This window comes from Pleurodeles waltl, chromosome 3_1, assembly GCF_031143425.1.
Source record: "Pleurodeles waltl isolate 20211129_DDA chromosome 3_1, aPleWal1.hap1.20221129, whole genome shotgun sequence".
NCBI lineage: Eukaryota > Metazoa > Chordata > Amphibia > Caudata > Salamandridae > Pleurodeles > Pleurodeles waltl.
In genome coordinates this window covers 1,783,876,496-1,783,891,696 of record NC_090440.1, presented here as the reverse complement: position 1 = coordinate 1,783,891,696, position 15,201 = coordinate 1,783,876,496, and the positions used below count along the sequence as shown (strand labels likewise).

At 44.7% G+C, this 15,201-nt stretch overlaps 2 protein-coding genes across 4 annotated transcripts in view; one reads left to right on the top strand and one right to left on the bottom strand.

Moving 5' to 3' along the window:
- The window catches only part of HSPD1 (heat shock protein family D (Hsp60) member 1), a 167,471-nt gene extending 167,180 nt beyond the window's left edge, over positions 1–291 (bottom strand). Inside the window, exon 1 of the mRNA XM_069225827.1 lies at positions 162–291. The gene's annotated coding sequence lies outside the window, so the exon portion shown is untranslated. The remainder of the gene's footprint in view (positions 1–161) is intronic.
- Positions 292–958: 667 nt separating this feature from the next.
- Positions 959–15,201, top strand: part of LOC138285629 (MOB-like protein phocein) — a 464,238-nt gene continuing 449,995 nt past the window's right edge. Inside the window, exons 1-2 of one of the 3 annotated variants that reach the window (XM_069225826.1) lie at positions 959–1,262; positions 9,062–9,226. In XM_069225826.1, the coding sequence (XP_069081927.1) occupies positions 1,260–1,262; positions 9,062–9,226 (168 nt within the window). In that variant the 5' untranslated portion in view covers positions 959–1,259. Of the gene's footprint in view, positions 1,263–2,012; positions 2,033–9,061; positions 9,227–15,201 lie in introns of those variants that run through there. The other 2 variants (XM_069225824.1, XM_069225825.1) reach the window with 2 other exon arrangements.

The following is a 15,201-nucleotide window of genomic DNA, read 5'->3' as shown; positions in this document are numbered from 1 at the left end:
TTAACAAAATGCCAAGCATAACCTGCCACATTATTAAACTGCGTTTGCCCTTCCCTGCTATTAATTCACGTGTCCTGCTTATATCCTCGTCAGATTTATCTTATTCACTATCGCAAACAGTATTTTAAAAACAAGGGCTGCACACGCCTAACGCTACTTACCGGGGCTGGGAAAGAGGCGCGGATTGACAGGGTAAGAACCTAAACTGAAGTGCAGAGCAGCGCTGGGTGCAGACCTCTATACCCGGCTCAACACACGTGCGGTGCCACCCGGTAACGAGCATGATCTGGCCCGACCCGACCAATGGGGTACGTCACCCCTCCCATCCATGGGAGCCGCCATCTTTGAGTAGGGGGTTGTTCCTGCTGACCACAATAGAAGGATGTTTTTTAAATAAACAATTATTTACTTTTAGATGTGAAAATTATACTTTGTAAAAATTAAGAGTGAAACTAGCGACGCGCAATTAATATTTCTACATTTACAAAACTACGCAGTTCTCCTTTCTTTTAGGAGAAAACGTACACGCGGTTGTTGTAAATTAATTACCTTTTGTAAACTAAGCGTTGGCGATTCAGATACTCTATCGTGCAAATACAACAGTAGGGAAACGACAGGAACAGGAAGCGCGGCTAGCCTTCGCCAGTTATTTAACTGTCTGGAACTAGAGGTGGACATCTCCCAACAATTGACACAATTATTCAACTGCATGGAACTAGAGGTGGACATCACCCAACAATTGATGCTACCGTCAAAGTACATTACAAGACGAGCTCACGAGCAAGCCATGTTGGGTATTTCAATTGCCCCTCACACAGAACACTATTGACTTATTGGTAGCCAAACATGGCTTCTGTTGTTCCGGTTGGCGTGCGGTAAAATGTCAAAAAAGAGGTGACGTCACCGCCATGATGTTTTACGTTATGCCGGGTCCGGGGCTTCGAACTCGAGAATCTTCTCGAAGTCTCGCGTGTGCCAAGGTCAGAGGCGACATTGCGAAATTCTTGGAGTTCGATGCACAGCGCCGTGGAAAATAAGCCTCTAATTAACCGTAAAAAATCACCCACGCAATCTGACTCTTTGCGCGAAGTAGGATTCGGAAATCGGTTACAAAAATTAAGAAATTCGTGTAAATTAAATACCGGCGTACATGACCTCTAACCTCGCGGGTAGGAGAGCGCACGCGCAGTAGGAGCACACGTGTGGTCCTTTAGCTTCTCTGTCACTTTGCCGAGGGGGTGAAACACTGCAGCAGCGCCATGGTAAGTGGTCTAGATTGTGTGTGATCTTTATATTCTTTTGTTTAATTTGGTTTAGTCTGCATTTTTTAACTGAGGTTTGCGAAAGCAGTTATTTCTCGAATGTTTAAATGTACATTGGATCCTCTTTTTGAAGGTTCGAGCATTTTATCAACAAGTCACCTTTCCAGTACTGTGCTGTGCGACGGAGTATCAGTTCTACGGCTGATCTTCTGTGACGAATGATTGACTTTTTTTTTATGTACGTTATTGTGATGGACTTTCTTCCGTGATCTCTTCACTCTACATCGCTCCTTCAGACTGCGGTGGTTCTCCGTTAGTGTCCTTCAGGCCTTGTGATCCAAGATCGTTACTATGCTGCTTGGCGGGACGTTTACTGTCCGCACACTCCTGTGGCTCAATATATAGGTACCTTATTAAAATAGATATTGAAATACACGGCCTCAGGACCGGAGTTAACCACACATTTTTTTTTCTCTGGATGACTAGTTTTGAAAGCTTTTTCTAACCAAAGTCTCGCCTGTCAACTTGTTCCCGCTGTGATCCACCTCGCCCACGAGTTCTCGCCACTTAGAAGTAAAGTCAGTATCGTCTTATGATACCGGGGCTTTGTATCGGTACCTCTTAATAAAAGTTACCAAACACTTTTACATCTAAGAAGTATTTTTCACAATGATCGCAGGTCGGAGAAAAGCTGGGCTAAGACTGAGCAAGTCGAGATCTACCGAAATCCGTGCTATGGTGCTGTCCTAGCCGACATAAGGGGAAGCATGGTACGGCTCGTTTGTGTTTTTTTTAAATTATTACTCTTAAGCGACATTCTTTTTAACTCTGAAGTGTGATTTATTAGTAGTAATTAAAGTGAACGTTGTTTTGGGAAGAAATTCAAGAATGCCAGGAGGCTGCCCCATGTAAATAAAAATAAAAAAAGGGATCTATGAAAAGTATTGGATATGCATGGAGGGCCGAGGACAGCAGGCTAACACAAGGCATGCTGCTTCGCTCTTGTGCTATCATGTCAATAACCTACCAAGCTTTTCCTATCTTGCCCCATTGGCTGGAGTTAAATTTGTTTAATTTTTTTGCGGTTGCCAACCTTCATTGTCCTTCTGCATCTTTCCTCCATCATGTGATGCATTTATTCAGCAGCAGATAGTGTCCCTTCCTTCAAAAATTAGATGGTTCAGGACTACTGCTTGTGTCACAAACTCCCATTCTTGTGGTATAATTGTTTACTTCTTCAACAGCATGTTTGCCTGGCGCATGTCACTGCGTGGATTACTTCTTCTCTGATTATCTCCATTTTTGGTGTATGAATGCGCAACATCTGCTGCGCCCGTGGCTAAGATGGTCAGTCCATAATATAATTTGCATATATCTGCTTTTTATATCTTCAACCATCGTACTACTAGGAGCTTGGTCGCATAGCATAAATGCACCTCGGTTGTCATCACGCACGGCATGATCATAACGGTGGACAGACAAATCAACAACTTAACGAGGAGAGTAGATCTGAGCCAAGGGTCTGGCCCAGAGTATAATATAGCAACACTATGTTATATTAAATCAAACACAATAGTTTTTGTGCTGTTAATATACATAACTCACATATTTGGAAGTGCTTTCATAAGCCCTTTAATAAAAAATGTTTTGATTAAATAAAACATTTACCTACGATCGCATAATTTAAGTGGGAAAGCCGTGATTTATCTAGGTTTGTTTGTACAAGTCAGTCTGGATATTTTAGCTATGTGTCTTAGCTTTTTATATTAACACTTTGTTTTTACCTATTTACACATTCTTCTGCATTTTTTTCTACAGCACACCCTCGACACAAGGGTATTAACATGAAAACCACTTACATTACACAGTCACTTTTTTTTTTTTTTTTTTAATTGGCGCAGAGAGACTAAGTGATTTGCTCAGAATTACAGGATGTTGAGCTGAAACAGACTGGAACCTTGCTCCCAAATTCCAGAGTCTACAGCTCTGCCCTTAACACCACATCCCCAGTAGATGGGCAGTGGCAGGCAGAAGGTACATTAAAGCTCGGATCGTAATGGGCTTGAGTTTCCAAGAGGAACTCGAGCTGAGCCAGGCTTCAGGCTTGAGCCTGGCTTGAGCCTGGCTTGAGCTTTTGGTGGCTCACCTACCTCTACATGATAACTCTTTCCACATGTGCTCTAAAACACTGTCTTTGCAACACACCTTACATACTCAGTGTAGTTTGCTATCCGAGTGGGTAAGCATTCACAGTCCCACATAGGGGTAGTGAGCGATTGCAAATGCTACTATACAGTACCTACACTAGAAACGTAAGAGCACTCATGGTCACGCATTACGTATCCTAGTTGCAGTGTTTTGGCTATTCATGTAGTAGTGCCCAATGTAATAGTCTAATTGTAAACCTAATACATACTTGACTAAAGAGCTTGCATATATTTTGAGAATTGGCGTTATTGGGCTCACCGGTAGACTTTAGAGGTGAAGCCAGGGGCTGGCGAATGGTCCTTTGAAACGTGAGGCATATCAATAAATAATGTGCTCTGTGCCAGATATGGTCAGTAATTGGTGGTCCATCCAGAGCCACTCTTGAAATCAGACTCCCTGACAGTCTCTGGCCAGGAGTTTCACTTGGCTCCACCAGCCTGCCCTGTGCCCCTGCTACGCTTTGACTGCCACCTTGACAGCGGTTCAAAGCCCTCCTCCACCCGCAGGCACCCGCCTGCGCCTCATCCCTGGTGCCTAGTGGTAGGCTTTTCCTGCTGCCCTCCTGTGAGTAAGTCCTTCTGTGTTTGCCATAATCTTTGTTTGTGTTTTTTATTGATGATAGTTTTGCTTTGTTTCCCTTCCCAGAGTAATTCCTTCTGTGTATGCCATAACATGTTTTTGTAAATTATGTTGCCGTTAGTTTTGGCGTGTTTGTTCAACGTGTCTCTGCCCCCCTCTGTTTAACTCTTGTTTTTCTCCTGGTTCTCACAGCCTGTTTTGTCTGCTCCGGCCGGTCACTGCTCCCCTGCCACTGCGGCCCCGCGCACACCCATTGGCCCTCTCTCCCATCTGCTCCACGCTCCCACCCTACCCTCTTAATGGCGGCCGCGCTGCAGACGTGCGCAGCGAGCGCAGCAAGCCTGACCGCGCCCAGACATCACTACTCTACAACCGCACTCCACTCCCTCAACCCAAGACCAGTCGCCTGCACCCAAGCTAACCCCAAACACACACAGGGACCTTCCACCTGCTATGCCTGCCGGTTCTCCTGCTCCCCCACTAACACCAGAAACACCCACACGCCCCACTCCAACCCCAACGCTCCCCACAACTTTAACGCAGCAGACTCTCACACTGCCCCCGCCCATCCCAACAGACCCCACCCCAACAAGCCCCACAACCCGAACACACTCCACGACAACACCATCGCGCACCACAAAAACAGCCGCCCCCACAACCACATTAACTGCATGCTCCTTACACAAGCATGCCATAGAACTCTGGGACTTTATCACATCACACTCACAAGACATCGTCTTCCTCACAGAAACCTGGACGAACCACTCATCTGAGCCAGACATAGCCACAGCCACCCCTGATGGTTACAAACTCCACCGCAGAGACCGCTTAAACAAACCAGGAGGTGGCATTGCCATTATGCACAAAGACACCATTAAGGTCACCACCAACACACACAACACCCTAGACAGTGCAGAACACATGCAGTTCCCAATACACATTAACAACACCACCACCCTCAGAGGAACACTCCTATACAGACCACCAGGACCTTGCCCCCCCTTCTGTGACGCCATCGCTGACACCATCAGCCCTCACCTCAACAGACTACATCCTCCTCAGTGACTTTCACTTTCACCTGGAGAACCCGCACAACCAAAACTCCTCATCCCTTCTAGATAACCTCACGAACTTCAGACTCAAACAACTGGTCACAGCACCCACCCACTCAGCAGATCACACACTAGACGCAGTCTTCACCTCGAGCAACCCCATAACCTACACTCACACCACCGAACTCCACTGGACCGACCACTGCGTCCACTTCTTCTTCTTCAAACCTCCCACACACCACCTCCAACACACCACACCCCACCGCATGTGGGACAAGATCCCCACAGAACACCTGAACTCCCAACTTACACAGAACCCCCCCTCACACACCAACGACCCCAACATTGCTGCTCATAACCTCGCACAATGGCTCACAACCTGCGCAGACTCACTCACCCCTCAGAAGAAACATCACCACCCGCAACATCAGGAACGCCCCCTGGTTCACCACTGAATTCCCGGTGTGAATGCCGCAAAGCAGCGAAAGCTTGGCAACAGGAACCCTCTACCACCAATTTCTCCACCCTCAAAACCTCCACTCGCAAACACCACCAACTCGTACACACCACCAAAAGAGCATACTACAAGGAACGCATAGACAGTAACTCTCACCACAGCAAGGAACTCTTTACCATCATCAAAGAGCTCTCCAAACCCAAAGTCAGCAACATAGACCCCACGCACGCACAACTCCTCTGCGACTCCCTCTCCAACCATTTCCATCGCAATATCTTAGACATACACAACAGTTTCAAACCACACGCACCTGCCACACACACCTCCGACTCGACCAACAAAGACCCTCTCCCACCCCCCAACCTACTACTCACCTAGGCCCCTACCAACGACGAAGAAACTTAAAAAACGATGAATTCCATCCACTCAGGCTCCCCCTCTGCCCCCTGCCCCCATCACATTTACAACAAAGCCAGCCCAGCCAAAGCCCCCATGCTTCGCGACATAATCAACAGCTCTTTCGACGCCTCCACCACATTCCCAGACCCCTGGAAGCACGCAGAAGTCACCGCACTCCTGAAAAAGCCCAAAGCTGACCCTGATGACCTCACCAACTACCGCCCTATTTCACTCCTCCCATTCCCCGCAAAAGTCACAGAGAAACTAGTGAACACCCGTCTGTCCCACTTTCTTGAGAAAAATAAGACATTCAACCCCTCCCAGTCTGGGTTCCACAAGAACCACAGTACTGAAACAGCCCTCATTGCATGTTCTGACGACATCAGAACCAGAGTCGACAAGGGCAAGACTGTTGCACTCATCCCCCTGGACCTCTCCGCTGCCCTTGACACTGTCTGCCATCAAACACTCCGCACACGCCTCCACGACGCAGGGATTCAACACAAAGCCCTAGACTGGCTCACCTCCTTCCTCACCGAAAGAACCCAGAAAGTCTGCCTCCCCCCTTCCACTCCACAGCCACCAAAATCATCTGCGGAGTCCCCCAAGGGTCCTCTCTCAGCCCCACCATTCTCAGCATTTACATAACCCCGTTCTCCAGCATCGTCCGACCATACCATCATATCCTACGCAGACAACACCCAGCTCATCATCTCCCTCACCCGTAACCCTACCACCGCCAAAACCAACCTCCACGCTGCACTCCTTGACACAGCCACATGGATGACAGAAAACCACCTTAAGCTCAACTCCAACAAAACCGAAATCATCATTTTTGGCCCCAACAAAACCATATGGGACAACTCCTGGTGGCCCTCCATCAACCCCTGCAAACCACGCACCCAACCTCGACATCATCCTGGACCGCTCCCTCTCCATGACCCATAAAGTTAACACTGTCACCTCCTCCTGTTTCAACACAGTCCATATGCTGAGAAAAACCTTCAAATGGATTCCCATAGAGACCAGAAAGACCATCACCCACGCACTCATCAGCAGCAGGCTTGACTACGGAAACTCCCTCTACGCCGGCTCCACACTCAAACTCCAGAGAATCCAGAACGCAGCTGCCCGCCTCATCCTGGACCTCCTGCGACATGAACACATTTCGTCACACCTCAGATCCCTTCACTGGCTCCCTATCGACAAGAGGATCACCTTCAAAATCCTCATCCACGCACACACATACCTCCACAACACCAGACCAACCTACCTCAACAAAAGAGTGATCTCCCACTCGCCACCTCCGCTCCGCTGACCTCTCACTCGCCACAGTCCCCCTCATCCAATGCGCCACCACCGGAGGCAGATCAGGTGTCATAGTCAAAATTGTTGCCTTTTTTGGCAATGAAGGGTATGTCCCTCCTGATCCTCTTAAAAGTGCATTGGTATTAGTTATATGTAGGTGTCTTACAGAGGAAGGTGCTTTACATTGGTTGGTGTAGAAAGTTGCAGTGAGTACGTTGATGTTTATACACTTTAATAATTTCACATTTTCTGTTGCAGAATCAGGTGCATTAATTTATTGCATACATCTTGTCATGGTTAAAATCTGTGATGTTCAGAGTTCTCCCTCCGAATTTTGCAGTGTTTCAGCCACATGTTTTTATCAATCTTTGAAAAGAGTTAATTTGTAAATGTTAAGAATGTTTAAAGGCAAACTGTTATTTTCACCATGAGTTAATTTTTAACTTGTTAAGTGGTGCTAGAAATAGGATTTGTTTTTTTAGAGGAAATCTTGCTTTCTTACCCTCAATGAGGGCGTTCTCAGTAACATAGAAAAATATAGTGTTCACAAGTGTCTATGTACATAATATGATAACCTAGAAGCCAGATCAGGGAATGGTTGGTGGCCATTGGAGATCGGTCATCAGTGCACTGATTCGTTGAGCTTCAACTGCAAAAGGGAATGGACTGCTAAAATCTACACAGAAACATTTGTATTTAACTCTATTGCTTTACAAACCTTCCATTTTTGTTTAGCTAACTGAAACTTTAACTTTGGGCTAGGAATAAAACATAGGCTGAGGTATTAGTTCAATTTAAAGCTTTTGCACACCTGATTCTTACATGGTATATCAGTAGAAAATCCTGAATAAGTGGTCTGCCTTTCTTGAACCAACATAGGAGGTGAATGCTTCATTTTATTGTAGGCAGGCCTAGAAAAATCCTTAAAATTTGACTAGACCTGGAGGTCGAGTAACTTAATTAATCTACTCGACCTAATTGTAATGTACTTGACCTGTAAACGTGTCTAAAATTGTGTGATCCTAGACTTTTTTTTTTTTTTTTTTTTTTTTTTTACAGTCACGTTTTTCTTCATTCTCACATGAGTGCATCTTGAACTATGTGAGTTCAGCGTTTCTGCTGTCCCAAAAAACTCGTTTGATTAAGTAGACTAAATCTTTGCTCTAACTTGCAGCTTTACTGGTAAATCTATATAGTGTACTAACAATAATCTGTGAAAATTGGGTTTGAGAAAACATATTTATCATTTGCACATCACCAAGTAAAGTGTTCTGTTTTGTTTTCGTCCTATTAAATTATTTTTTTAATCACACATAAGTACAAAGAATGGACTTTCACAACCGGTGACATATTTTGAAATGTTTGTACAGTTGACCTAGTTATTTAAATGGTATGTGTTTAGAAAAACCTGACATTCTACAGCCTTCCCACTTTTTACAGCAGGTGAGATAGTTCACCTTATAAAGTCAAGGAACTTTACAGCCAGAAAGACAAACTGACCTTTGACCTCTTTCTTTAAACACAGATAAAATGTGACAAGAACAAAATGTAATGGCGTCTTTATTGCTTCTTCACTTTGACTGAAGAGAACACTGTTCTTAGTCAACTCGCCAAAAGGGACGAGTAGGACCTAAAAATAGCTTGACCTGATAAAATATGACTCACCATAGCGAGTGGGCGAGTAGATCTTTTGAGACCTGTGTAGGGTCAATGTTCAAAGTGAATATTAAGTATTGTGTTACTACAGTGAAGTTTGTGAATGTATGATCACAGCTTTGTGTGTGTTTTGTCAACAGGCTGGTCAGGCATTTAAGAAATTTCTTCCACTCTTTGATCGTGTTTTGGTTGAGCGGTTCGCTGCTGAGACTGTAACGAAAGGCGGAATCATGCTTCCAGAAAAATCTCAAGGGAAAGTATTGCAAGCAACCGTGATGGCAGTTGGAACAGGCTCAAAAGGAAAGGTAAGCATTACTTGGAGTTCACAAGTTTATTGGCAGTGCACACTTCTGTATATTCACAGAAAATACCACAGGTAAGAGTTAGTTATGTTCAGCAAAGGAAAAACCCTCAAATTCGCCAGTTACGGTACCCAAGACACACATTAGAACTTGCTTCCACCTTGTTTTGATCATGTTAGATAGCCTTTTTTTCCTGTGACCTCTGCAGAGTGGCACAGTGACCATGGAAGGTGGCATGAGTTAAGGCGTTTGTGGAAAGTTTGGTGTATATATAAATCTGTTAAACTCTTTTTTTGCTGTAGCACTGGGTAAGATATCTCATGGGGGTTAAAATGGCAAAACACTGTTATTTTATGGGAAAAGAGCTGCAGTGATTTCCAACAAAAAAGGACCATAAAAGACACAACTGTAGGACACCTATGACACTGACTCTACAACTCTTGTCATAATTACACAATTAAGGAATCTGTGTGAAACTTTAACTCTTGCTACAATCTAAACAAGAAAAGTATGAGCAAAAACAAATGATGGGATGAGAGACCATAGCAGGGTTGCTATGAGATGGATGGAAACAGAACTGTTGTTCATTGACAAACGTGCTTTCTCCAAGTGCATTTTGAACACCCACGAGGATTAAACACACCAGAAGCAAAGAAATTTATTCTGCTATATTTTGTAACACATTGCTACAGTGATATACTGTTAGACGCACAGAAGCACCATTAAAATGTTTGCAAACAATGCTAAAGTACAGTGAATTGTTAAACAGTGGATGTATAGACGCATACTCAATATAGTGGGTTTTCGGGTAATCTAATTATTTACTGATAACCTCTAAGACAGTAGTAATGGCACGAGTAGACACAGTGCTCCTCGAGGGTCAAGATGTGATCAACAGAACTGTATTTAACACACTGTTGATAGAAGTTGAGAGACTAGTTAAGACAGTTTGCCAGTAAAACATTATGGAAATAGTGGCACAGTATATCAGCTTTGTTAGCACACTTATTTGCAGATGGAGTTAGGACCATTAGTGATTAATGTAACACCCTCTGAAAATATGTGCTTTGATAAGCATTTGAAAATTTAAAGGTTGAAGGGGTCTTTCTAGAGGGGGTGGGCGCGTCCGCAGTCTGTTTTTGTGCTAGGGCTACATTAGCAACTTCTAACTTAAAGTACTGTTGTCATGTGCCTGAACTAAGAGTGAAGTCTGTCAAGATGGTGTAAGTCAAAGGTTGAGTTTAAAAGTTTGTGGACTGGTAGTGTCACATGGAGGACCAGGTGACTTAACAGTGTTGAGGTGCAGATAAATTCTGCTGATGGCATACCATTTGAGTTGGCATATGGCATTGGAGGGAAGGATGGCACTCAGAAATTACCAAGACTTGTTCTACTGTGTGCGCTCTTAAATGAGAAGTCAGCAGCAGAAAATGGAGACTAGGTGATAAGTGCACTTGGTGAAAAGAGAAGGGCGTGCTGATTGATTATGTTGAGATTGAAGCCCCCTAGAAATGACGATCGATAATGATTTAATGATTGTACTGTGATCGTCACAGAATGATTTGATAACTTCTGGTAGGCAATAACTGACAAGGAGGATAAAAGGGATGATACATATTTAGTGTAGTAGGTGTAATAATAGTTTAATATTAGGCTCGGGCGTACTGGTGGGATCTTGAGACAGTTGGTGATCCAGACAACCATTGTTAATTTTGGTTGATGCATGGCATATGTTGGAAATGTGGCAAGTTCCTTATGAAGGATGTTTGATTTGGTGTCTGAGATAAGCAAAGTGGTGGATATATAGACGTGTGTGTGGATATATATGTATGTGTGTGTGTGTGTGTGTGTATATATATTATTAAGGAAATGCCTCCTTGGCATGGTTACCCTCTAACCTTTTGCCTTTGCTGATGCTAAGTTACGATTTGAAAGTGTGCTGGGACCCTACTAACCAGGCCCCAGCACCAGTGTTCTTTCCCTAAACTGTACCTTTGTCTCCACAATTGGCACAACCCTGGCACTCAGGTAAGTCCCTTGTAACTGGTACCCCTGGTACCAAGGGCCGTGATGCCAGGGAAAGTCTCTAAGGGCTGCAGCATGTCTTAAGCCACCCTAGAGACCCCTCACTCAGCACATGCACACTATTTCACAGCTTGTGTGAGCTGGTGGGGAGAAAATTACTAAGTCGACATGGCACTCCCCTCAGAGTGCCATGCCAGCCTCGCACTGCCTGTGGCATAGGTAAGTCACCCCTCTAGCAGGCCTTACAGCCCTAAGGCAGGGTGCACTATACCACAGGTAAGTGCATATGTGCATGAGCACTATGCCCCTACAGTGTCTAAGCAAAACCTTAGACATTGTAATTGCAGGGTAGCCATAAGAGTATATGGTCTGGGAGTTTGTCAAACACGATCTCCACAGTTCCATAATGGCTACACTGAAAACTGGGAAGTTTGGTATTAAACTTCTCAGCACAATAAATGCACACTGATGCCAGTGTGCAATTGTAAAATACACCCAGAGGGCATCTTAGAGATGCCCCCGAAAACATAACCAACTTCTAGTGAAGGCTGACCAGTTCCTGCCAGCCTGCCACACACCAGGCATGTTGCTGGCCACATGGGGAGAGTGCCTTTGTCACTCTGTGGCCAGGGTGGAGGTGCTTCTCACCTCCCCCTGCAGGAACGGTAACACCTGGCATTGAGCCTCAAAGGCTCACCCCTTTTGTTACAGCGCCCCAGGGCATCCCAGCTAGTGGAGATGCCTCCCCCCGGCCACTGCCCCCACCTTTGGCGGCAAGGCTGGAAGAGATAATGAGAAAAACAAGGAGGGTCACCCACCAGTCAGGACAGCCCCCAAGGTGTCCTGAGCTGAGGTGACCCCTGTCTTGAGAAATCCTCCATCTTGGGTTTGGAGGATTCCCCCAATAGGATTAGGGATGTGCCCCCCCTCCCCACAGGGAGGAGGCACAAAGAGGGTGTAGCCACCCTCAAGGACAGTAGCCATTGGCTACTGCCCTCCCAGACCTAAACACACTCCTAAATTCAGTCTTTAGGGGCTCCCCAGATCCCAGGAAATCAGATTCCTGCAACCTGAAGAAAGGAGGAGGACTGCTGACCTACAAGCCTGCAGAGGAGGAGGAGGAAGACGACAACTGCTTTGGCCCCAGCCCTACTGGCCTGTCTCCAACTTCAAAAATCTGCTCCAGCGACGCATCCAGCAGGGACCAGCGACCTCTGAAGCCTCAGAGGACTGCCCTGGACTAAAGGACCAGGGAACTCCAGTGAACAGCAGCCCTGTTTAAAAACCTGCAACTTCTTTGCAACAAAGAAGCAACTTTCAAAGACTGCATGTTTCCTGCCGGAAGCGTGAGACTTCATACTCTGTTCCTGACGCCCCCGGCTCGAGATCCAGAGAACAGACACCACAGGGAGGACTCCCTGGTGACTGCGAGCCCGTGAGTAACCTGAGATGCCCCCACATCATTGCCTGCAGAGAGAATCCAGGGGCTCCCCCTGACCGTGACTGCTTGTAACAAGGGACCCGATGCCGGAACCAACACTCCACCGCAGCTCCCAGGACCTGAAGGAACCGAACTTCAGTGCAAGAGCGACCCCCAGGTGACCCTCTGTTTAGCCCAGGTGGTGGCTGTCCTGAGAAACCCCCCTGTGCCTGCCTGCCTGCACTGCTAGAGTGACCCCCGGGTCCCTCTATTGTTTTCAATCTAAAACCCGACGCCTGCTTTGCTCACAGCACCTGCCCGCCCCTGTGCTGCTGAGGGTGTACTTTCTGTGCCTTCTTGTGTCCCGCCCCCTGGTGCTCTACAAAACCCCGCTGGTCTCACCCCCCACCCCAGACACAAGTACTTACCTGCTGGCAGACTGGAACAGAGCACCCCTGTTCCCCATAGGCATCTATGTGTTCTGGGCACCTCTTTGACCTCTGCACCTGACCGGCCCTGAGCTGCTGGTGTGGTAACTTTGGGGTTGCCTTGAAACCCCCCCATCCCCCCACCCCACCCCGCCCCACCCAACAGTGGGCTGCCTATGCCCCAAACTTGAAACTTGTAAGTAAGTGTTTTACTTACCTTCAAAACTAACCTTTACTTACCTCCCCCAGGAACTGTTGATTTTTGCACTGTGTCCACTTTGAAAATAGCTTATTGCCATTTTTTACAAATAATATACATGATATTGTATTCATTTAAAGTTCCTAAAGTATCTAAGTAAAGTACCTTACATTTAAAGTGTTTAATGTAAATCTTGAACCTGTGGTTCTTAAAATAAGCTAAGACAATATATTTTTCAATATAAAAACCTATTGGCCTGGAGTAAGTCTTTTGAGTGTGTTTTCCTCATTTATTGCCTGTGTGTATACAACAAATGCTTAACATTACCCTCTGATAAGCCTACTGCTCGACCACACTACCACAAACTAGAGCATTGGAATTATCTACTTTTGCCACTATCTTACCTCTAAGGGGAACCCTTGGACTCTGTGCACACTATTTCTCACTTTGAAATAGTGCATACAGAGCCAACTTTCTACATATAAACATATATAGATATTATTTTAAGTTGTAGATCATCAGACTTGTTTGCTTTATATATAATCAATAAGTAAAGGAGGTGAGTAGCAAGTTTACTCACATGGCAGGAAGTGAAGGTGACTGTGGGGTCAGAGGTGCAGTTAATGTAGAGTAGTGAGAATACGGAATGCATTTGTCCTTGGGAACAGTAGGGATATAATAAGAACCCAGTGTTCTGAACCTGAAGGGAGAGAGCACTTATTTGGCAAGGTTGGGGCATTGAATAGTATAGTTGTAATCACTTAAAACAAGGAAGTAGGAAGTACCAATCATTGAAATGATTAAAAAAAAACACTTTTCAGGTCACTTGGGTCACAGAGTTGATACAATGCTATACAGTTCACACAGAGTTTATATACAATTGTGGTTTTGTGAGACTGGTGCCATTAACTCAAATGAGGCTGTTAAATTACAATTGAATACTAAGAGCCTGATTTAGATTTCTGCCGATGGGTTACTCCGCCCCAATGGTGACAGATATCCAGTCTGTCGGAATATGAGTCCCATTATTTCATAAGGGATTTATTTTTTGGCATACAGGATATACGTGTCAGTTGTGACTGAGTAAACCATCCGCTGAAATCTAAATCGGGCCACATAAATAAAATGGAGATTGAAATATAAAAGCAGTCTGACCTGATGAGTGATGGCTGACTTTTCGTATTCAGTTGACACTCAAGGATGCCCACATTATCCCGTCAGCCTCAACTATATATGTCTACATTTTTAACGATCAATAATAATTACAAACAGTACATAATTCTGATGGTTGCCATATTATGTGAAATGTCCCCCAAGAAGTTTCCACAACATTGGATATAGAGCATTACTAAAACCCCTATATTAATAAAGTAGCTAGCTTATTGTTTGTAACAGCTTACCTCAAGTAAAGAGTTTGTAAAATATACAATGCTGCACCCTAGAGAAGGCAAAAAAAACATTCTTGAGACTGTTGTGACTATATCTCCTTTTTTTATTCTGCACCCCTCCCTTGTTTTGCAATAACTGCCTCGTGCAGCTCTGCATTGAATTCAGTCTTTGTTCTGGAACATATCTCTTCAACAAGAAACCCTTACACATTCATTAAGCAGAACTTTTTGATTTCAAGCTTATCGACTCACAAAACATTTGGGATTATACATTTTGAGTGTCTTTTCAAAATAACTACTGCTTTGAAAGAAACTTGAAGAAGATGGTGAAATAAAGCATTTGCATTACAAGGGATGAATTAATAATTCAATACAGTTTAATTTCTGTTGTAGACTCCTTTTAGAATACTCTTATCCCCTTGTTGAAATTCTTTTTTTTTTTTTATTACATTTGATTCATTTTCAACTAAATAGCAAATTTACATGTTAAATAATATTTATTGAATATTAGTGCTGTA